Here is a 24,474-nt window from a genome sequence, read left to right as displayed (position 1 = left end):
CGCTGAACTCGTTCAGTCTTCTTCTCTCAGTAGAGTAGTCAGGAGCAGAACGATGTGATCGCTCGGCTCCGAAGCGAAAAGCTGAATATGCGCTGCATCTGCTGCCTACTTATACTCACGCTGTGATCAGCAGCAGCTGGATGCAATAATCGCATGCCAATGTGCATTGGCTCGTTTAGTTTACACTCGAAGTAGATTGGTCCCTCTAAGCGAGATCCCAATTCGTCGGCCCTCCGACGTGACGTCGAGAGCGACCGACTGAAAGGGAAAGGCTTTTTCACACACTTCTGTGCTTTCTGACCATCTGTATGAATTGAAAACTCACCCTATCTATTTTCTGAATGCATATCTTATTGTGAACAAGCCATCCATGCCTACATTTAAAAAAAAATCCAAACACTGCTGATCTGGCATGGATTATCAAAAGCAGATTACTAACAAACTATCTGCATCTCCCCTTGATCTACATTCAGAGTTAATTAATTGCTGTGGTTGTTCATTCCTTAGTGGCCACTGACTCATGTTAATTTAGATAGAGATATTCTTCAGGAGAGAGAACAGTAATCATTGCGATCACTGACAGTTTTATTGTGGAGTGCTTGGCTGCACTGCATCATTGGTCTCAAAGGACAGATCATGATAAAGCCAAATGTGCTCTTCAGCTGTTTCATATCAGGTATGCAAATCCTTTTTTATTTTTTTCATAAAATATTATCCATTTCAACATGTTCAGTTTTCAACAACATTTTATATAAATATACATTTATTTTGATTTTATTTTATTTTATTTATATCTGTACCAACAACCAATAGTGAAAAGCAGCTTTCATACTCCTTTAAATCTTCAAGCAATCTAAAGCATGCAGACTGAATGAGAGACTGCAGTGTATCCTGTTCACCAAGTTATAGTTGGCATTTAAATGATTTACTGAGTGTTAGCACCCAGAGGGAATAATTACTTAGGAGTTTTATTGGATTGTCATTGGGAAGGGATAAGGCAGATAATGAGATAAAAAGCCAAAATTGTCCTTCAAGCTACAGTATTTATTAAATAACCAGAGGTTTATAAGATGGAGACATCTTCATCAGCCATCACTGCATAATTAGCTTCAAATATAGAGAGAAATGTTGGTCACCCTGGCACTAATTTAACTGAGAAGTTCAAATGTTAGATCATTTTTAGAGAAGGTACATTTCCTGAATTTGCAAAAATGGGACCACTCACTGTGTGTTTGAAATATAAAACAAAAATGAAAGCACAGAGATTTATCAGTATCCTAAAATGCATTTGGATTTTTAATTGCTTTTTTAGTGATGAAAGAATATTAGCAAATGGGAAATGATTCAATAATCTGAAGCCGTCAACCATAAAAACAGAAAACAACGTGCCCAGTCAAGTGCAAAGAATACATTTCAAATAAGAACATGAAAAGTTCCATTTTATTTTTCTTCATTCAATGGCATGTTCAAATCTGCTCCAGCAGCCTAGTCTGTGGTAAAACAATCACATATTGTGTGTTATATATTATATCAGTCACAACTGCCTATCACACACTGCATAGACCAAAAACCAGGTGAATACACTCTCAGCATGAGTGCACTCTCATTTATAGATAAAGTCGTGGCTGCACGCTATTGTGACAAACTCCTGGAAAAATAGGTGAAACAGACTTAATAACAAAGTATAGTACAGAAAAACATATGATGTTCCACTGCAAAATAATTTGAATATAAATCTTCACACATGACAATTTGTTTGAAAAAGCTTGGAAAAGAGACTTCCACATTTCATCATGCTATAGTACACTATGAATCTTTACACACATGCAGTATTATGGAGCTTTATAATGGTTAATTTTACCCTAAATTGTCTTCATCAGTTTAAAGAAAGATATTCAGCTGACAGTATTTTATTCACTGACTGACATATCACGGGCTGCTCAGCAAAACATGTGCTATACACACCCCCATCACAGTTAATGAGGCATAGAGCACGTGTAGTGAACGCAAATTCTCCTCACTTTGAAGGGAAAGACATGGATTTGACTATACATTTCAATCAAATCGAATGGTTAGATTGAATCCAGAGGTTGTCATGTGCAGGATTTGCTACACAGTAAATGTACCATAAAGGAGATTTTTCAGATGCAAATAAAGGGGCATCTGCCCAGTCCTGACCAATCAGAGCGAAGCACAGCAGTATTTGCCAAAATAGGACAATGTAAACATATGCCACGATTGTGGGAGACACCACATACATTGTCTGGATTTGTATCCAATATCTGCTTACAGTTTGGCTTGCTGTTCAATAAAATTTTTTCATATTTCATTAAATTAAAATCAAATAAAGTTACTTGCCATAATAAATTATGGCATTTAACAACTGGATTTTTCTCAGATGCAAATAAAGGGGCATCTGCCCAGTCCTGACCAATCAGAGCGAAGCACAGCAGTATTTGCCAAAATAGGACAATGTAAACATATGCCACGATTGTGGGAGACACCACATACATTGTCTGGATTTGTATCCAATATCTGCTTACAGTTTGGCTTGCTGTTCAATAAAATTTTTTCATATTTCATTAAATTAAAATCAAATAAAGTTACTTGCCATAATAAATTATGGCATCTAAACAACTGGATTTTTCGGTAACACTTTAGTATAGGGACCAATTCTCACTTTTAACTAGTTGCTTATTAGCATGCATATTAATATTGGCTGTTTATTGGTACTTATAAAGCACATATTCAGCATGACCATATTTTACATCCTTAATCCTACCCAATACCTAAACTTAACAACCACCTTACTAACTATTAATAAGCAGCAAATTAGGAGTTTACTGAGGCAAAAGACATAGTTAATTGTTTGTTAATAGTGAGAACTGGAACTTAAAATAAAGTGTGACCCATTTTTCTCAACTGTTTAAAAAATGATTTTGTAAATATAACAAAGATGGAATGATTTACAAGAAAATACTATTTCAGTCTTTCTAACTCAAAATTTCCTGTTTAATTTGATGGGTTACTTTGTAATCATTTGTAAAACGTACTAGCAATTACTGAGTGAATATTGTTTCTACACCATTTTTTTTCAGTGTATTGTTACAATTATCTAATAGTTATAGCTGTGGGTTGCAGTTAATGACAGCTCTTACTCTTGTTTATGGATAAATTGTTGATTTGTAATTCAAAGTAGAGGAATATGGGAGTAGTATAGCAAAACTTCACATAAAGCACAAAAAACAGACAGTTACAACATTCCCCGGTCTTCCCTTAAAAATAGTATTGTTATTTTCCATACATTTCCTATTTAAGTTTTACTAACGTGAAAATATAGGTTAGATACATGTTCAAAACATACGTTTGCTCACATCAGATAATCAGATCACATAATAAACGGTGAGAATCCTAAGATCTCATTTGTGTCTCTTTAGTTTCTTAATGACACTTACAATTCCACGGCGAAACACAGACTGGGAGAATCCAAAACACAGTAAATTTCCCAAACTGGACATCGAGCAGAATGTCATTGTGACAAATCTATTGGGATCAACCATTTCGAAGAGGTCCGTTATGTAGAGGAAAGCAACTGCTATAGTCCATAGGCTGCTGGGCAGAAACAGGGCTGCCTGTACCATGCCTGTTACTGTGACCCGCATCTGGCTCTTCTGCTGGGGTTGGGAAAAAGATTCACCGCTCTGTCCCATCTTTTTCATATGTTCACGCAGATAAACAAAGGTTTTGCCCCAAGAGAATAATAATGTGAACAGCGGACAGGTGCAATATAGCAAATATGTAAAATTAGCCACATGAAATAAATATAGGTCAGACTCTAAGCTTTCTGCTGGTGATGTTTTGTTTAGTTCAGGTGAAGTGAAATTGTTTGGGACAGGCCAGAGCAAAAAATACATAACTGCTCCCATAGACAAAGAAATTAGAAGCACTGTTTGATTCAGAATGAAGCCGATATATAATATGGCATTCATATTCCTCTTAATCCAGATAAAGATGGGATGTTGTTGAGGAACAATAGAAATGTAGTAGAAAATGCTGATCCAGGCATTGCATGAGAAGTTGGCGCAGAAAAACTGATAAATCAAAGCTCTGGTTAGCGTTTGAAGCCAGAAAGGTGCATAAAAAAGCAACATAACAATGGTTAGCACAGTCACCAGTTGTTGAAATGTTGAATTGAATAACACAACAATTAACAAGAAGCGCAGTGGATTGCGAAGCGTCACTCCAGCGACTGGTCTCATTAGGCAAAAAGAGAAGACGATGTTGAAAAAGGTTGCTGTGAGGCAAAGGGGACTGGAGAGCAAAGCATATAGCCATGGCTCCATCTTCACTGTCGCCTCGAATCAGTTGCTGACTGTCCTGCAAATGTCCTGCTGTTCCTGATACACCTTGGCTTTTATTACAACAAATAAATGATATAAGGTCAAAGTAAAATAGGTTGGTAAATTAAATGTGGCTTGACGGCCTACCATAAACAAATGACACACATTCTTACATGGATTAAAACAGAACTATCCACATGCTCATCTTCAAGTGTTACGTAATCAGTGCAACTGCAAACATTATTTGAATAATATTCTCAAACAATATTTTATTTATAAACACCTTCATTTTATTGACTGTAAACCTATAGATTCTAGAGTTTTATGTTTGTACTTTCTTAAGGCTCCATTCTTAAAGGAATAGTTCACCCTAAAATGGAAATTTGTTGAAAATGTACTCCATCAAGATGTAGATGAGTTGTTTCTTCATCAGAACATATTTGTAAAACTTTGGCATTACATCACTTGCTCAGCAGTGGATGCTGAATGGGTGATGCCAGTCCAAACAACTGATAAAAGCATGACAATAATCCACAAGTTATCCACACGACTCCAATTCATGAAATAACACCTTGTGAAGTGAAAAGCTGAGTGTTTATAATAAAAAAAATCCAACACTAGACAAAGGGGAATTGAACAAGTCTCTAAGTATGAAATACTAGGTCAGTATACTTAAGATTTCTGCTTGGAGGACAACAACAAAAACATAGACTTTATTGAAAAAGGGACCCAAGCAATATACTGTATAAGCCAAGCCACCCACAATATTGCTGCATAGTGGTGAGTTTTACACAAGTACACACTTTTTTTTCAGAAAATGTAATGGGGGGTGTATGAGTGGTTATGAACGAATGAATGAAACGCATTTGTCCATGTTTCACTCTGTCTCGAATCGCGGAAAGAGCTTGAGAAACAGTGTCTCTTCTGTGGCTTTGTGTTTCGGGTTTCGGGGGCCCTATGCAGATCGGCTCTGCTCATCACTAAAACCTTAAGACAATTTTCATCATTGGTTCTCATTGTTCAGTTTTGCATATGGATGATGCAGCTGGGCTCCTGTATCAAAATGTTTAATTAACCATTAACCAAGATTATGCAAACCTTTATGTGATATTTGCATTGGTAATGATGCTGCATATTGTTTTTGAGTGTCATCTTCATACAGTATGTAAAAGACAATTGCATTGAGTTAAATAAAAGGTCTACACACGCACAAAGATCATTCAAATTACTCCTGGAAAAAAGGCAAATCTTTTTGATAAACCATTTAATTTATTCTGTGAAAAAAAAGGAGAAACACATATTATCGTTCCTTATGTGAATGAAGGAAATGAATAAATCAGTTAAAGTAATTATATTGTGACAGCAACTGTAATGTGAAATGAGAGTAAACTACTTTACAGGCTGGAGGTTTTAAAGACATATTACTGTGCTATAAAGATATGCGATTGTCATGCGCATCTCATCAGTAAAGCCGGTTCCGTGATTAGTAGTAAATATCCATCACCTGCTTTCAGATGGAGCAGCATTTGCTACACAGAGCCATAGTTCACTGACAAGCTAGGCAATATTGCGTTCATAATCGAAAGCAATTCATCTGCGATTATGAATGTGATATTGCGTAGCTTGTCAGTGAACTACGGCTTTGTGTAGTAAATGCCGCTCCATCTGAAAGCAGGTGATGGATATTTACTACTAATCACGGAACCGGCTTTACTGACGAGATGCGCATGACAATCGCATGCGATTAATTGCACAGCCCTATTAAGTGCACACAGTCATTTTCACATCAACTGTCCAGTTTAATGCTCTTAAATGACTTTACTTCTATACTGTAAATGTACAGTACAGAAACCTATTGGGAAAAATCTACAGATTAAAGAAATCCTCAAAAGCCATCTGAATTATTAAATGAAATTTTAGTAATGAGTACTTACTCACAAATGTGGCACAATAATGAAAAAAGTCTCATTTTTATTAAACATGTATTTACAATATAGCTGTACATTTACATTCATACAAAACAGCCCCTAAAATAATTAATATCAATAGAGGTACAAAATAGTTTGAGAGAGAAATATATCAAAGGACACTTCAGTTTCCAAAGCGAAAGAGAAAGATATGTCTGTCCAGTCCTACATAATACAACTATCTCTGTGTTAGCTGGGAAAAAGAACGAAAGATCATCTGGAAAAAATAAATAATACAATGCCACTTACGGTACGAATATTATCTTGTGTATTGGAGTAAAGAACAGTTAACACTTTTTGTGTTAATTTGATAGACTTTCAAGGAAGTGGTTGTTTTTTAACAACCACAGGTATAAACATATAAGCATGACACAATCCTTGGTAGCTCTTTATTTTAAAGTCCTGTTCCACATGTACATGTTATGTAGTTGTTATAGTAATTACAATAACTGGGTAATAACTACAGTAGGTACTAACCCTGGACCTACCCCTAAACCTAACCTTAATCCACATAGTTACCTTTTATTACCCAGTACTTCCTTAGGTAAGTACAACGTCAGTACACATACTGTAAAATAAAGTGCAACCAAATCTTTTGTTCAGAGTCAATACTGATTTTGTATTACAGGCAAATATTAAAGGACTACCTGCTACAGTTACGACCTACCCAGAATTGTCTTTAAAGATTCTCAGTTATCCAGCTCATTGAAGGATGTCTAGTGTTTTTCTTGTCATTTAGATGCTGTGAACTGATGGTGGAGACTCAGTGGCATTTACGATTTTAGACAGGGACGACAAAGACACCTGATATTATCATCTGTCTCGGGTGATCTGATCTCTGATCTCGAAGATGATTGGATTTCAAAGGAATGGTCTCTGATTTCTAGTGGAATGCGCAATGTATTTTAGTCAAACTTTACACGCAATTCTATGTCACTGCATGTTAATGTTGAGCCTCCAGAAACAGATTATAATAGCAGATGTTAACGGATTGTCAGATTGTCTCAGGGAGGGCAGGACAGCCTATGACACCAGTTTCACCCCAATTCACATCTGTGATCGTGATTCACACCGTTAGTGTAACACAGCAAGGTTAAACACCGGGAAATTTCCATCATCAGTTCACAACTCGTGTAAAAATAGACACATATCCAGGTAACTAGAACAATTTAGTCAATCTACACTCACACTACTGTTTAAAAGTTTGGGGTCCGTAAGATTTTTGAAATATATATTTTTGAAATAAGTCTTCTATGCTCACCAATAGGGGTGTAACATCAATACGAGGCGTTCGGTACGAGGCTTTCGGTTCGGTACGGTACGCATTACAAACTGAACGATTAATAAAAGGGAAATAAAAGTGTGTGACATATAATGTTCTCAGTGCCACTGCGCTTAAGAAGGCAGCCCAAATGACAAAACAACGTGCTGTCTGCCCCGCGATAACCTCCCCTTGTTGGGATGCGTCGAAAGACGATGATCTTGTATCGACGATAGCAGGACATATTGACAAAAATCAGTTATTGGCAATATTAAGAGGATTTGGCATTTTCAATTAATGTAGCCCTGTTACATTGTTATTTTTATCAGGCCAATTATTATTATGAAGTTACATTTATTAATACATTTTTAAATTAACAATTAATTTGCCCCGCAATATTTCCGCATAACTGACGTGCTGCGAGGATAACAAAAGATAAGGCTATTTGCTCCTCAATTAAAATGTTTTAAAAAAGGTATTTTAAAACAGGTCAATTATACAATTAATTATAGGCCTATAATTAAAATATTAACACTGCAGTCATCAATAAAAAAATCAATGAAATAAAAAGCTTTATTTAGCCTATTTAAAGCGCCGACTTTCAAAAACACCATGTTTAATACTAAATAGCCTATGTTTCTTCTATTTTTTTTTACTATGTACGTGCCACAAGAGAAATATAAAGGGTATAAATTAAAACAGTTAGCTATATAGGCTGTTATAGTAATTACAATAACTGGGTAATAACTACAGTAGGTACTAACCCTGGACCTACCCCTAAACCTAACCTTAATCCACATAGTTACCTTTTATTACCCAGTACTTCCTTAGGTAAGTACAACGTCAGTACACATACTGTAAAATAAAGTGCAACCAAATCTTTTGTTCAGAGTCAATACTGATTTTGTATTACAGGCAAATATTAAAGGACTACCTGCTACAGTTACGACCTACCCAGAATTGTCTTTAAAGATTCTCAGTTATCCAGCTCATTGAAGGATGTCTAGTGTTTTTCTTGTCATTTAGATGCTGTGAACTGATGGTGGAGACTCAGTGGCATTTACGATTTTAGACAGGGACGACAAAGACACCTGATATTATCATCTGTCTCGGGTGATCTGATCTCTGATCTCGAAGATGATTGGATTTCAAAGGAATGGTCTCTGATTTCTAGTGGAATGCGCAATGTATTTTAGTCAAACTTTACACGCAATTCTATGTCACTGCATGTTAATGTTGAGCCTCCAGAAACAGATTATAATAGCAGATGTTAACGGATTGTCAGATTGTCTCAGGGAGGGCAGGACAGCCTATGACACCAGTTTCACCCCAATTCACATCTGTGATCGTGATTCACACCGTTAGTGTAACACAGCAAGGTTAAACACCGGGAAATTTCCATCATCAGTTCACAACTCGTGTAAAAATAGACACATATCCAGGTAACTAGAACAATTTAGTCAATCTACACTCACACTACTGTTTAAAAGTTTGGGGTCCGTAAGATTTTTGAAATATATATTTTTGAAATAAGTCTTCTATGCTCACCAATAGGGGTGTAACATCAATACGAGGCGTTCGGTACGAGGCTTTCGGTTCGGTACGGTACGCATTACAAACTGAACGATTAATAAAAGGGAAATAAAAGTGTGTGAAATATAATGTTCTCAGTGCCACTGCGCTTAAGAAGGCAGCCCAAATGACAAAACAACGTGCTGTCTGCCCCGCGATAACCTCCCCTTGTTGGGATGCGTCGAAAGACGATGATCTTGTATCGACGATAGCAGGACATATTGACAAAAATCAGTTATTGGCAATATTAAGAGGATTTGGCATTTTCAATTAATGTAGCCCTGTTACATTGTTATTTTTATCAGGCCAATTATTATTATGAAGTTACATTTATTAATACATTTTTAAATTAACAATTAATTTGCCCCGCAATATTTCCGCATAACTGACGTGCTGCGAGGATAACAAAAGATAAGGCTATTTGCTCCTCAATTAAAATGTTTTAAAAAAGGTATTTTAAAACAGGTCAATTATACAATTAATTATAGGCCTATAATTAAAATATTAACACTGCAGTCATCAATAAAAAAATCAATGAAATAAAAAGCTTTATTTAGCCTATTTAAAGCGCCGACTTTCAAAAACACCATGTTTAATACTAAATAGCCTATGTTTCTTCTATTTTTTTTTACTATGTACGTGCCACAAGAGAAATATAAAGGGTATAAATTAAAACCGTTAGCTATATAGGCCTACCATTATCAGCATGTTGAAGTAGATTCGTCTCTCGTCGTCTCTGAGAATGCGGCGTCAGATGCCGAAAGCTCCGGCATTCCGCTTTTACTTTCACTTTCTAGTGATATCCATTGGCTCGCCTTCATGATATAAAACATAAATATTTCCAACATTGCGACGAAAGCAATTACCCAACACCCCAACCACCGAAAACGTACCGAATCGTGACACCATTGTGTCGTATTGAACCGAACCGTGAATTTTGTGAATTTTGTGAACCGTTACACCCCTACTCACCAAGGCTTGCATTTACTTGATCAAAAATACAGCAAAAACACTATTGTTATGAAATGTTTTTTTTTTTTTTAAGTATTTTTTTCCTTTGATGGCAAAGCTGAATTTTCAGCAGCCCAGTCTTCAGTGTCACACGATATTTCATTTTAAAATGCTGATTTGCTGCTCAGGAAACAATTATTATTACTATCAATGTTGAAAACAGTCATGCTTCTTAATATGTTTGTGGAAACTGTTATTCTTTGATAAATAAAAAAACAGCATTAAGTATTTTTTTCCTTTGATGGCAAAGCTGAATTTTCAGCAGCCCAGTCTTCAGTGTCACACGATATTTCATTTTAAAATGCTGATTTGCTGCTCAGGAAACAATTATTATTACTATCAATGTTGAAAACAGTCATGCTTCTTAATATGTTTGTGGAAACTGTTATTCTTTGATAAATAAAAAAACAGCATTTATTTGAAATAAAAATATTAATATCTTTACTGTCACTTTTGATCAATTTAACGCACCCTTCCGGAATAAAAGCATTAATTAAAAAATTCTTACTGACCTCTTAGAATTTGTTCATTATCAATATGGCAGATATTTCACATAACACAGACAGGTAATGTTACATTAGGAAGCATCATGTTCAACTCTACAATATTTCTGCAAATGTTTTCAATCAAGTTACTTTACTGAGTTTGGTCTCTGCTAGCAGCTTCTTCGTGAAACTAAAATAATTTCCTAAAGGGCCATTTAAAATTGTCCTGCATGTTTACACATGGACACATTTTATTCTTAGCTATGAGGCAGAGTAACGTAAAATTATAAATCAAGTTTGGACAGGCTACTTCCCTCGACCTGAAGCATTATATTATTTAAATAATGTACCAGGCCTTTCTCTCACAATGTTGCCACTTTGAAGATGTTTCTGGCAACCTAAAAAAACGTCACAGGCTTAAAATATGTGTGTTTAGTTTGCTTTGTTAATAGTATGATTAACACTTCAGAATCTGCATCTGCATTCATGCACTAAAGATGACACTCTCCATTTCAGTTTCTATCCAGAGGGCATATTATTGAATTAATACAAACACCTCCTAACACACCACTCACATCCCATAAATAATCTAAAGTTGATTAATCCAACACTTGGGGCAAGCACTGTGAAAACTACAAGCTACTACTTACACAGATCAGAAGATTCCACTGTTTCCAAAGTGAGGAAATCTCCAACTAACCGTCCTTACCGGATAGAAAGGGCCTCACGACACGTTTGCTGAAGGAGACACGGGAGGAACTGATAGCTGAACCAAAAGCTACAGGACTGTCCATCAGATGTAGTACTCTTGCATGCTGTCTCTCATGGAGTTGTGAAGGTGAAACTCTGCCCTGTAAGCAGCTTCAAGGCTATGTTGGTGTTCCTTTTCTTGGAGTCTTGCAGTTCTTTGAGCTTGTCGATGTTGGTAGAGGAAACGAGTCATCACTGCCAGCACACAGAGGGTACTGAAGACCGCAGCTGTCACCACACCTGCGAATCAGAATGGACACTCAACTTATAAGGTGTTTTGAATGGGGCCGTTCACACAGAACGCGTTCTTGCATTTAAAAAAAGCACAAAGGAGCAAACCAAAATTTGTCAAGGCATTTTTTTCTAAAGTTTAAGTCTTATTTAGCTAAAAGGGAAAAAAATAACTGATTCAGGTTTGCATGGAATACGATTTAGAAGATGGTTAAAACGGTTACATCTTGTGTGAAAGTCCTATGTTCAATACAAGTTCAGCTTGACAGGATTTGAAAATAAAATAAAATAAAAATATAAAATGCCAGTGAATGCAACACTCCCACAATCTCACATCTCATAACTATATTTCTCATTTAATGGAACATTTATGCTGCCAACAAATAGCTAACAGTGAACAATCCCTTGTGACAGTTTGAATGGAGATTTTATTACCATGAGTTACTGCGCACAACAAATTACCAATACAAAGTCATTACCCATTTCTGAAATAAAGAGAGCAAAAAGGAAAGATGAACATAAACAATATGTGTGATAGTGAAAGCTCATTTCATACTCCACTGACTGTTACGAATGAAACAATGAAGCAGACTGAGGTGGTAAAACAAACCTCCGATTACAGCTGAATCAGGCTGGCTGTCGTCTTCGTGATGCTCGTTATCTTTTCCCACCTCCTCTCCAAGATCTACAGAAAGGTGACACATGCATCACACAGAAATACAACACAGTTTAAACTGTAAAGAGATATATGGGCAAGATGCAGTTGTTTTACATTTTAAGGGTTCAACCCTTTTGTTTTTCACAGTGCTGATTATACTTCCTTTTCACTGCATTCTGTTTTCTTTTATAAATATCTCTAACATTCAAAAGTGAAAAGTTCATTTTGTTTCTAAATCTATTCATTTCATTTACAAGGTAGATTAGTGCTATAGTTGCTTGGCAACTCTATGTAAAATGTTTTTAAAATTCTGCATAGATATCCTCAGAAAAAAATATTTCTTAAATCAATGATGTCTTGTGCATTTTATGTTTTTTTTTAAACCAATAATATTATAACAAATATTATAAACCAGTTTGCAAAAAAAATTGCATAAATGCTCAGTACATTTTTCAAGAAATCATTGAAAAGATAAATAATGGCAGATAAAATAAGTACAAACTATGCTGGTTCATATAAAATCACATTAGTTTTTATATGAAATAAAACTTGGACCATGCTCACTGCAACTATTTCTTAAGCGTTCGTTTTATAAATTGCATCTATTTTTCTCATAACTAACCCAACCATAGGACGTCTTTATTATGACTACAATAATAAAGCCACATAAGCCATTCAAAACACAAAAAAGCACACCAGGTGAGTGCAATACATGTGTAATTTCATTAAAGCAGACCTGTGACCCACTGTTATCACAATTACCGTGGTGAATTATAAGGCAACTGGGATATGTTTCCTACCAAACACATATTGTGATGCCCCTTCTTTTCAAATTGATATTTAAATTATGAATATGACATGTCTGACAACATTCAATCCTAAAAATATTCCTTAAATTGTACAGCGGTGAAATGCTATGCATATAATGCACTCAAAGGCAAAAGCTTTCTATTCTCAAACAGCTTAATTATTTTGGTATTTATTTCCAAGAACTTACCAAGACGAGATACAGAGGTTGAAAGGTCAGCTAATGCTCCGCAATTTGATTCCAGTAAATGTCCTCGTATGCTGACTAGAGAGCTCCCTCGGTTCAATAACGCCGCTTTCAGTGGAGCAACGTGGTTGTACTGGACAGATGAGAAGCAGCCAATGAAGCCTTTGGACCCAGCATGAGCTACCTCATCGTCCAAGACATCACTTCCTGTTTGGAAAAAGAAAAGCATGAATGTCAGAGATTGTTTCTGCAATACATATGAACAGTAATTACTCATCAAAAACACTGTGTACAGCTATTGTGAGCATTTATATCAAAAGTTACAATTACAGATAGGCAGGAACCCACAAAGTTTCACTAGTTTCAAACCCCTGAATATTTCAGACACAAGCACAACCCTGCTGATTCACCGTTAATACATGTGCTTCATGACTGCTAGACACTTTGAGAGACTGAAAAAAGATAAAAGGTTTCAAACAGTCAGCCTTCATTGTTGAATCACCCTTGTCTAATGTCAGGAAATGGGAAATTTCAGACCCATCAAGCATCATGACAGGTTCTGAAAAGTCATGGCACAATGTAGCTGGAAAACTTCAGGAGCAAAACAACATAAAGATGAGTATGAATGTAGATATTTTGAATCCATATCACAGATAATGTGAAAAAAGGCTTTCTTTGCCACTTTTCTCCCCTCAAATGATTTGATTAGAGTATTTTTAAACAAGAACAAGTATATTCATCACCTGTGACTTTTCCCAAGGTCAATGACTTCATAGAGTTAAATGCTGCATCATATGAAAGGGTGTACTTCTTATTTTCATGGTCAACCTAAGAAAAATCAAGAGCAATTGAATGAATACATGAGAAATTGCATAGAATACAATGAAATTATAATAAGCTATTATTATTACACTCTAGCTGATTCAGTAATCAATGTACTAAACAGGCTGTTTTTCAGAACTATCTGTACTGCTTTGTATATTGATCTCGTGTTTCAAACAAATTCAGTGTAAACACGCGTTTATGCATGTTTCATGTATGTATTGAAATATAGCACCTGAACAAACACGTCCTTTCCCTCCCGCTGGATGTGAACTCTATGCAACCTTGTCTAATGTCAGGAAATGGGAAATTTCAGACCCATCAAGCATCATGACAGGTTCTGAAAAGTCATGGCGCAATGTAGCTGGAAAACTTCAGGAGCAAAACAACATAAAGATGAGTATGAATGTAGATATTTTGAATCCATATCACAGATAATGTGAAAAAAGGCTTTCTTTGCCACTTTTCTCCCCTCAAAGGATTTGATTAGAGTATTTTTAAACAAGAACAAGTATATTCATCACCTGTGACTTTTCCCAAGGTCAATGACTTCATAGAGTTAAATGCTGCATCATATGAAAGGGTGTACTTCTTATTTTCATGGTCAACCTAAGAAAAATCAAGAGCAATTGAATGAATACATGAGAAATTGCATAGAATACAATGAAATTATAATAAGCTATTATTATTACACTCTAGCTGATTCAGTAATCAATGTACTAAACAGGCTGTTTTTCAGAACTATCTGTACTGCTTTGTATATTGATCTCGTGTTTCAAACAAATTCAGTGTAAACACGCGTTTATGCATGTTTCATGTATGTATTGAAATATAGCACCTGAACAAACACGTCCTTTCCCTCCCGCTGGATGTGAACTCTATGCAACCGTCCATCTGCCAGGCTGCTCAAGATGGGGATGAACACATCCGGTCTCTTCTCCTTATGCAGTTGGTACCAGATTTGTAAACTCCCTGAGAGGAACAGATCAATGCATTAACATATTTGGCAAAAGTTACTTATAACTGTAGTCAGGGATGAATGATTTGTTTGGAAGCATGTTGTAAATCATTGTAAAAATCCATTTTATTATCCATGTGGTACTTGGGTTAGTCAAGCAAAAATTAAAACCATGTAACTCCAGTCATGGTGAATTATGTATGTTCCAATATAATTGTGAGTCATCCTGTAGCGTTCTTACAGAGCTCAGCAGATGGAATTCACAGCTCCAGCTCCTAAGAAGAGTCTTGCATAAGTCTATGAGACAACATGTTTATATATAGACTATGTAGAACCTTAGCAGCTGTTCTAAAAATTTATAAATATTAATTCACTGGCAGCCTCTAGCCTTTACTCTGTATTGAATTTGTCAATACACATTTATTTGTCCCTCCTACACACATATAGTGCAGACTAATTTGTTGAGATAGTGAATTGGTGGGTTTTTGTTAAATGTGAGCCAAAATCATCACAATTAAAAGAACCAAAGACTTAAACTACTTCAGTCTGTGTACATTGAATTTATTTAATACACAAGTTTCACAATTTGAGTTGAATTACTGAAATAAATGAACTTTTCCACGACAATTTATTGAGATGCACCTGTATATTCTGACATAAAAATATATATTACATTTTAATTATTATTATTTTATATATTATTATTTTATTATTTTAATTAATATATATAATGTTTATTTCACTTTTAGTATTTTTGTCATTGGGGAGCTTGACACATTTTGGTTACCATTCACTTTCAAAGCATAGAAAAGATAAGTATACTGCCCTAACAACTCCACAATATCATATGGTTATGGAATGACATGAGAATGAATAAATTATAACAACATTTTCATTTGCAAGCCTGCAGAACAGCATGAAATTAACAGCTTTGGTTATATAACAATGTCTTATCTAGTTTGGGCTGTTAATGTTTTGCTAGTTAATTGTGATTTACTATGATTCTAGCACCTCTAGTGATCTACAAGGCTGTAAAACTGACAGTTTAAGAACCAAATGAGCCGGATTAATCAATGGCCTTGTGGCCTAAATCTAATTAGAGAAGAACACAATCAGAGAACTATAACTTTTTATGTTTCTTTAAATTTAATCTCGCAGTACAGTATTCCAGATAACAGGGGATGTAGGTAATTAATTTAGTGCTGCAATATCCATATTATAGATATATAAACATTTCATAAACTAATGTCATTCAGCATTGAGAATAATATATGTTTGCACAGCAGTCTCACCATTCCTAGCTAAGATGATGGCCACATACTGCTGCCTGAGGGTGTTAACTGTGAGCAGCATGGCAGGACTCTGTGTGGTCTGGAAACTCAGTGCCATGTTGTCTCTGGTCTTGCTGTACTGAGAAGGGACAGACAGCACTGCGGCCGACCGGTTCTGTATGACAGAGAATGGCTCCTGAAAAATGTAGGTGACTGACGCTCCTCTTTCAAAGGACATGGACATCTCTGTGGACATAAAAAGACCAGATGGATATTGTCACTGGCTATAAATCTAATCGGAGCACACCTGATTTCCTACGAGTTTTGTTTAAACACTTTTAATGGGGGGGATTGTGACTCTTGATAATGTATACGTTTATATCAATTGATTCTACAAGCAAAGGCCATGCATAATTTAGTAAACGATAAAAATCTCTACAAACAATTTCTCAACACTTTGATCACTTTTTCAAAACTCTTCACACAGTGAGCACAACTATGTGGGCTTTCTAGGCTAAACTGTGGATCATTTTCCAATGCTTTGGCAAAAAATATGTATAATGACTAATTTGTTCAAAGTACATGCATTCTTTTCTCACTCAGACACAACCACCACCAAAAATCTATGTATATACAGGCAAATTTTCACGTTTAAATGCTCTTTTCAAACTGTTAAACTTAAAGTTCAAAACGTAAAGTAATACAGAACTGAATAAGACGGCAATTTGCTACATTTCTACAGTAAAACCATATTTAAACATATTCTAAATCTAAAAAATTATATAGCTGAACACCTGCACAGGTGTTAGTCTATCCATTTTATGCCCATCTGTACAGAAGGGGACAAACTTTAGAACAATTTGTACTGTAATGTAAACATGAACCATGTAAAATATACTGACGTGAATTCTAAATAGTGGAGAGCTGTCATTCTTGTTTTGGAAAGATATTTTACAAAAAGAAAACATTGTATAATTCTACCTGAGTAACACTTTAGTATAGGGACCAATTCTCACCATCAACTAATTGCTTATTAGCATGCCTATTAAAAACATATTGGCTGTTTTTTTGTACTTATGTTATAATTACATTTTCTTTTGTCTGTATTTGAATAATGTGCATCATCATAATGGCAGGCTCTGTTAGATACAGACTATCAGACAGACAGACTGAGGCAAGAGAACAGAACAGTCAGACTTTCTCATCTCATCCTCAGTGCCTTTGATCAGCACAGCTCATCAGATCAAACTAAAGAAAGGCAGCTTAATGCACATCTGACTTTCTGATGTCTTCATGAATACGAATGTGTAGATTTTCCCTTCTTGTTTACGGACAGATTATATAACACTATATTTCTGGGAAAAAAATAAAATCTGAGGTATGTTGCCAGTATGGCATAACTTCCATTAACAAGATGCTAGAACAAACCACCCACACAAGAACAGTGGCAAATTCAAACATAGCAAGGTTAAGATAAGTCATTAATACTTTGTTGTTCTGTCATAATGGAAGGGAAGCTTTTGTAAACTGAAGAAACTTGTGTAAAAAGTAGCTTTTTTTTAGATTCTGTACATCAAGATGTTCAAAAATCCCACTCAACACATACGCCTCCGAGACTTCTGTGCCTTCAGTGCTCATACAGGCAACATCAAAGCTCTCCAATCCAGCATCAGAGAGCCTTTGATAGAGCAGAGTTATTCAAAGACTGGCAGCGCTTGCCCACTGACATATGGCTAAATTATTTTTAAGGTACATTATGCAAATATATAGACGTCACTAAGTCATCCATGAATTCATGTCACATATTACATGGCCATTTCATCAGGTCAGAGACAAAGATGATGCTACTGGAAGCATTCATTATTGCTTAATAACTGTCTGCAAAATAATTCTATTTCAGATTCAGGATTTTAATTGTTAGATTGAATCTGTTTATTAAAAAGAAAATGCATTTTACATTCTAATTATTTATTTATTATATTCTGTTTATTTGATATTCATCTAGTAAAGTAAAACATGGATTCTCTCAAATCAAACATCTTATTAGTTATTATGAATACTCTTGTTAAGTGCTTTATTTTATTCCTATTATTCGTTTTCTGTGTATTACTTGATTTAAAAGTTATAAAAGGTTTAATTTATTGATACAAATTTGGAATATTACCTTCTGTGCAAGAGGGTCCCCCATAAGCAGAGTTAGTGCAGTCGCACATGTAACCGCTGCTTTTCTCAATGCATTTCCCCCGATTGTGGCAGAGCCCAGCTGAGCTGCTACAGTGACCAGCGCACCCTGAACTCACTCCTGGTGTCACTTTGGCCCGTTCCTCCAAGTCAAAATTCACTCCATTCATGTTAAATGCTCGAATGCATCCAAGAAAGCCTCTTTGTCTTGTGGCTGTGCCCCCTGAGAGATAAAAGAGGAAATTATGGGGGAAAAAAGAGTAATCAGAAATACTTTTCAGAGGCAGATGCATATTATTGGACTGAATAAACAACTCCTCTCTCTCTGCAGTGCACTTTGAAAAGGTTTATTTTACCAACAAACAGCTGGCTTCCGAACTGAAGGCGAAGGTGTCCATCAGGTGGGGTTTCTATGATCCGCAGGGGCAGCTGGTCGACCTGCAGGCATGCTTCTTTCACATTGCGCTCGGCTCGAACCCAGTGCCACTGCCTGTCGTTCAGTGGCACAGGAGATTTGACGGTCAGGACTACTGGCCCGTCGCCCACATTAAAGGAGAAAGTCACAGCTGAGGGAGCTGGGTAAACAGGAACATGAGGAAAGAAGTCTGAACAAATGAAAACTAACACTTCTAAAAGTGCTAGATAGATAAACAATACCAAATATACCTGAGTGTTCATTCAAGTTATGGTTACATTTGAAAAGTAGGTTCTATATGTTAACGTTAGTTGCAATAGCTAACATAAACTAACAATGAACAATAATTTTACAACATTTATTATCTTGGTAAGTGTAGATTATTCATACACCACCATTCAAAAAGGTTTGTGCTCAGTAGGATTTTTTTCAAGGAAAATAACTATTTTATTCAACAAGGATGCATTGATACAAAAAATTGTATCATGGTTTCCACAAAGATATTAAGCAGCTCAACTGTTTTATTAAGAAATGTTTCTGGAGCAGCAAATCAGCATATCAGAAAGATTTGAAGAATAATGTGGAGTAATGACTGCAGAAAATTCAGCTTTGCCTTCACAGGAATAAATAACATTTTAAAGTATATTAAGATAGAAAACAGTTATTTCCAAATGTCTTTTTGATCAAATAAATTCAGCCTTGGTGGGCATAAGAGACTTCTTTCAAAAACATTTTAAAAATCTTACCAACCTCACACCTTTGAAGAGTAGTGAATACATCAATAAATGTTTAGCATTTCAAGTTGTATAAAATAACAATTATGTTATGTATTACGAACAAAAATGAACAATGAACAATAGTATATTAAAAAAAAAATCTAAATTATAAATTACACTAAATGCATGCTGAAAACATTTTTTATTTCATTGTTAATTCATCATACCTATTGGATAAACTAATTGTTAAGAAATTGATAGTTTTTCTAAGTTTAATCTTGATCATTTCTTTTAACATTATATGTTATACTGCTCAATTAGAAATCTAACATTGGCACTTTCTTATAGATGTGCCGGGACTCACAGCTCAGCTCAATCCGGATAAAGTCTTGAATGCCCATGTTTTCCACAAAGACCCCGGAGGGGGAAGCAGTCTTGAAGTAGAAGGAGACATCGAGGGAAAGCTCCACCTGGAGAGCCGGGAACTGCAGATATGAAACCGCTTGGTAAAAAGATACAGCATTCCACAGGAACTCTAACAGAGAGGAAGAAAGATGAATGTCATATATTTGACAGTTTACATATTCCTTTTATACACTGAATTATCTGCTATCTGTCTGCTTGTTTTCTTCTCTCTAGGCTGTATGTCCACCAAAGCATTTTTTGCCAGCTGAAAACGCCAGTGCAGTTGCATAAAGCACCTTAAGTTTTTCCCTTAAGTATGAGACTTAAAGGGGTCATATGACGTTGCTAAAAAGAACATTACTTTGCATATTTGTGTAATGCAATGTGTTTATGCAATTTAAGGTAAAAAAAAAACACATTATTTTCCACATTCTGTACATTATTGTTGCTCCTCTATGCCTCGCCTTTCTGAAACCCATCGATTTTTACAAAGCTCATCGTTCTGAAAAGCGAGGTGTGCTCTGATTGGCCAGCTATCCAGTGCGTTGTGATTGGCCGGATACCTTAAGCATGTGACGGAAATGTTATGGTCCTTATCATACTGTGATGCCGTGTCCCGGCGCGACGAGACAAAACGAATAAAACCCATTACAAACGAGGCATTTGTTGCATCCAGTGGGGACAGAATTACGGATTATAATGACTTATACTGTCTTTTTACGCGATGCGTTGCGTAGTGTGCCACATAAACATAAAACCATGTCTGCATTTGTGATCGGAGAAACGACAAACAAGCGCTACTCTACACTGCTCAAAACTCGCGTTTGAATAGTCAGTGGCAAATGCTTTAAATATGAAAACGTACTTACATGACCAGCACGGATCAACTTCAGGCATGACGAAGTGATATCGTCCTCATTTGGAAGGCCAAACAAAGTAGTTTCGCTTTCACAACGAAACACAGTGTCTCCACGACATGGCAGCGACGGCAACAATACTACAGCGAGAATGAAAGTTACACCTTCTTTCTTTGCGTGAACATTTGGGCGGCGTTATGCAAATCTTCCCACACAGTGACGTAGACATGTGGGGGCGTGTTTAAACAAGGCGTTTTAGGGGGGCGCGGACTAGTCTTAAATTTTATAAAGAATATCTCTTTGGGTTTGAGACTTTAGGGATCTTATCTATGCACGAACAGCTTGTAACACTCCAAAGAGAAAGGAAAACTTGAAATTGTATCATATGACCCCTTTAAGGCGTGATTTCCCCTTACCTAAGGGAATGATTTAATGGGTGTTGCTTTGCTGAAAACGCCCAGCTGTGACTGTTTTTTTCTGTTGAGATGCTGTGGTTGGTATGATATGGAATATCCGCTGAAGTAATGACAAACGCAAAGCGAATGAAATGTTTCTCCAAGCATTACTTTTTATTACAATATTATGGTAGTCTGTCAATTAAATCTGTTAAAGACATAAATACTCTGAGACAAGCAATATTAACATTTCCATTGTTGTTCAGTCGTTGTACAAGCAGGGTGGTCGGAATTAGTCCCGCCCCTCCTCCACTGTGATTCATTAGCTGACTAGAAAGTGACAGTGATAACCACAGCGTTTTACTCAAAATTTAACATTCTTCAACTCTCGGGGCCGAAAAAAACAATAGCATCCAGCTGCAGACCCGCAGCACCAGCAGTTTCAGAACTGCAGCCACAGAACCGGAAGTGAGGGGCGGAGCTTACATTCTTAACAGAGTAGCGCCACCTTACGGTTTTTAAAGGGTAATTTGCTTTTATTACACACGATACGTCATACTTTATGTATGCATGCATTTTATAATGATATATTAAGCATTTAAAAAATATTAATCTTGTGTAATTTAGTTGTATACAGTTATTCGTTTCATTGTATTATGTGAGTTATTTCCTGTTTGTGATATTAAAAATAATGTTTGAAACTTTTGGGCATTTTATATGAAATATACTTTAATCACAAGATTCAAAATAAATGTTTACTGCAAAGTCAAGAACACGTACATCACACATTTTTCTATATGAAAACTAAAACATTTCAATAAAACACACACACAAACAAACAAACATCAGCATAATTTTAAAAGTAACAATCAAAATGTACACAATAATTAAATCGAAGTTTATCAAATGAACAATTCACTATTAAGCCCATTTTCTCATGACAATCCTGCATGAAAATTTAGAAAATTAACAATTCACTTGTGAGCACATTTTGTCATGACAATCTTGCATAAATTAAAATGAAAATGTATCAAATGAACAATTCAATCTTAGGCCCATTTTGTTATGAGAATCCTGCAAAAATAACTCCCCTTAACAAAAGATGAAATATGAAGGGCACTCTGGAAGCTTCTGATTGTTCCAGGAGATTGTTGAGGGCCTTTTCCTTGTCCTCTTCCTCCATTATAAGGAAAAGAGGCTCTTCCACTGGCCCCCTGAGCAGATGTCTGTTGTAATGGAGCCATTTCACAACTTCTGTCAGATTACTGGTATCTCCTTTACTCCGCCCCTCACTTCCGGTTCTGTGGCTGCGGTTCTGAAACTGCGCCCTGTCCACACGAACGTGGTTATTTTTAAGTTTTTGGCTTGTGACGTGACGTCGGAGCATGCACTGTTATCTCTACCTACTGGAAACTTTTTCAGGCTTCTGATTGGCCAACATGGCTTTACAGTTGAGATTATATCGCCACCTGTTGGTTTGGCATGCTCTTGACAGTGCTTCATAGCATGCATTTGCGTTTTCATGAGGACAGAGATTTTTTAAATAAAAACAGAAGGAAAAACTCAGTTTATAAAAATACCCATGTACGTGTGGACATGGCCTTAGAACAACTGAAAAGCCGCGGGGAAAAACGCTTTGGTGGACACGCAGCCTTAGTTTCTTTCGAATCCATCCGTCATGTAGTATGACAACAGCAGAAAAGATCGGTTCACGTACTGTCACCAGAGCACTGCAGGGGTCCCACGACATACATAGCTTCAGAGCCCAGTCTGTAAGTATCGCCAACCACAATCTCCCGCACTGGCAAGTGCTCCTTATATGAGAGGATGCCAGTGTCATTCTCCCTGTAAACAACAAATGTATAAGGAAACAAGACACAGCATTTGAACAAAAATGGATATATTGGATATAGCTACACTACCATTCAAAAATGTGGAATCTGTATGATTTTATTTTATATTAATTGAAAGAATTTACTACTTTTATTTAGCAAGGATGCATTAAATTGACCAAACGTGTCAGCAAAGGTTTACATTTTTCAACAACAACAACAAATATTTCAAATAATGATGCTCTTTTGAAAATTCTATTCGACATTGATAATAAGAAATGTTTCTTGATCACCAAATCAGCATATGATTAACAAAGGATCATGTGACACTGAAGACTGGAGTAATAACTGCAGATTCAGCTTTGCCATCACAGGAATAAAAATATATTTTAAAATATATTTAAACCGAAAATAGTTGTTTTAATAAAATATTTACTGTTATTTTAATAAAATAATTGCAGCTTTGGTAAGCATACATGGCTTGTTTTTTTCAAAAATTTATTAAAAAACAAAAATATTTCCTGACCCCAAACATTTATTTATACAGTATATATATATATATATATGAGTGGTATGAGTGGTTATAAACGAATTAATGAATGCATTTGTCCATGCTTCACTCCGTCTCGAATCGCACTCACAGAATGGGCTTGAGAAACAGTGTCTCTTCTGCGGCTTCGTACGCTTTCCACTCGTTTTTTAGTCTCGAGCAAAACTGTACAACATTCACATTACATGATTTGACTGATTTTTACGTAGAAAGGGCGACAGCGCACTGCATTAAAATAAATTATCATTCATATTTTAATAACCGCTGGCCAAATTCAAAAATGAAACTAAAATTAAATCATCTTTGAGAGCAAGGGGGCCCCTGGTGTTTAGGGGGCCCTACACAGCTTGCGTATTTTGCATATAGGGAGGATCGGCTCTGAAAATATATACAGTATATGTATATATATATATACTGTATATATATATATATACATATATATATATATATATATATATATATATACACACACACACTATAGATTTATACAATTATATAATACAATACAACAATACAATTTATATACAATACAGATACAATTTTAAATACATATTATATATTGTAAATTATAAATGTACTTTACTGACTGTAGTGACCCTACAATAAGTCTTAATAAAAATTATGTAGTGTAATAAATAATTATGTGCTTTATCAGCTGTTATGGATCAGGTTTAAATTAGGCATAAAAGTAGTCTAGGCTTACATAAAAGGTGTTCCCTTTCAGTCACAACGTCACGTCGGATGACAGACGAATTGGGATCTCGCTTAGAGAGACCAATCCACTTCGAGTGTAAACTAAACGA

At 35.8% G+C, this 24,474-nt stretch overlaps 2 protein-coding genes across 2 annotated transcripts in view; both read right to left on the bottom strand.

Annotated features, from left to right (window-relative positions):
* Nucleotides 1-3,419: 3,419 nt before the first annotated feature.
* LOC107567768 (taste receptor type 2 member 9-like) lies at nucleotides 3,420-4,343 on the bottom strand. Its single transcript, XM_016253515.1, has one exon. It carries the CDS (start codon nucleotides 4,341-4,343, stop codon nucleotides 3,420-3,422), a length of 924 nt encoding a protein of 307 aa, XP_016109001.1.
* Nucleotides 4,344-10,652: 6,309 nt separating this feature from the next.
* LOC107567780 (contactin-associated protein-like 5) overlaps nucleotides 10,653-24,474 on the bottom strand; it is a 72,703-nt gene continuing 58,881 nt past the window's right edge. The window contains exons 15-24 of the mRNA XM_016253529.1: nucleotides 23,007-23,134; nucleotides 19,997-20,167; nucleotides 18,858-19,076; nucleotides 18,485-18,724; nucleotides 16,342-16,566; nucleotides 14,930-15,063; nucleotides 14,616-14,700; nucleotides 13,273-13,476; nucleotides 12,228-12,302; nucleotides 10,653-11,626 (exon numbers count right to left, since the gene is read on the bottom strand). Of these exons, the coding sequence (XP_016109015.1) occupies nucleotides 11,430-11,626; nucleotides 12,228-12,302; nucleotides 13,273-13,476; nucleotides 14,616-14,700; nucleotides 14,930-15,063; nucleotides 16,342-16,566; nucleotides 18,485-18,724; nucleotides 18,858-19,076; nucleotides 19,997-20,167; nucleotides 23,007-23,134 (1,678 nt within the window). The 3' untranslated portion in view covers nucleotides 10,653-11,429. The remainder of the gene's footprint in view (nucleotides 11,627-12,227; nucleotides 12,303-13,272; nucleotides 13,477-14,615; nucleotides 14,701-14,929; nucleotides 15,064-16,341; nucleotides 16,567-18,484; nucleotides 18,725-18,857; nucleotides 19,077-19,996; nucleotides 20,168-23,006; nucleotides 23,135-24,474) is intronic.

Source organism: Sinocyclocheilus grahami, unplaced genomic scaffold (assembly GCF_001515645.1).
Source record: "Sinocyclocheilus grahami isolate Dianchi unplaced genomic scaffold, SAMN03320097.WGS_v1.1 scaffold1187.1, whole genome shotgun sequence".
Classification (NCBI taxonomy): Eukaryota; Metazoa; Chordata; class Actinopteri; order Cypriniformes; family Cyprinidae; genus Sinocyclocheilus; species Sinocyclocheilus grahami.
The sequence above is the reverse complement of the archived record's forward strand: the minus strand, read 5'-3'. Positions and strand labels throughout refer to the sequence as shown.

What these genes read in the sequence shown, in the direction of transcription:
- LOC107567768 (XM_016253515.1), bottom strand. Translation starts at nt 4,343, where the DNA reads ATGGAGCCATGGCTATATGCTTTGCTCTCCAGTCCCCTTTGCCTCACA.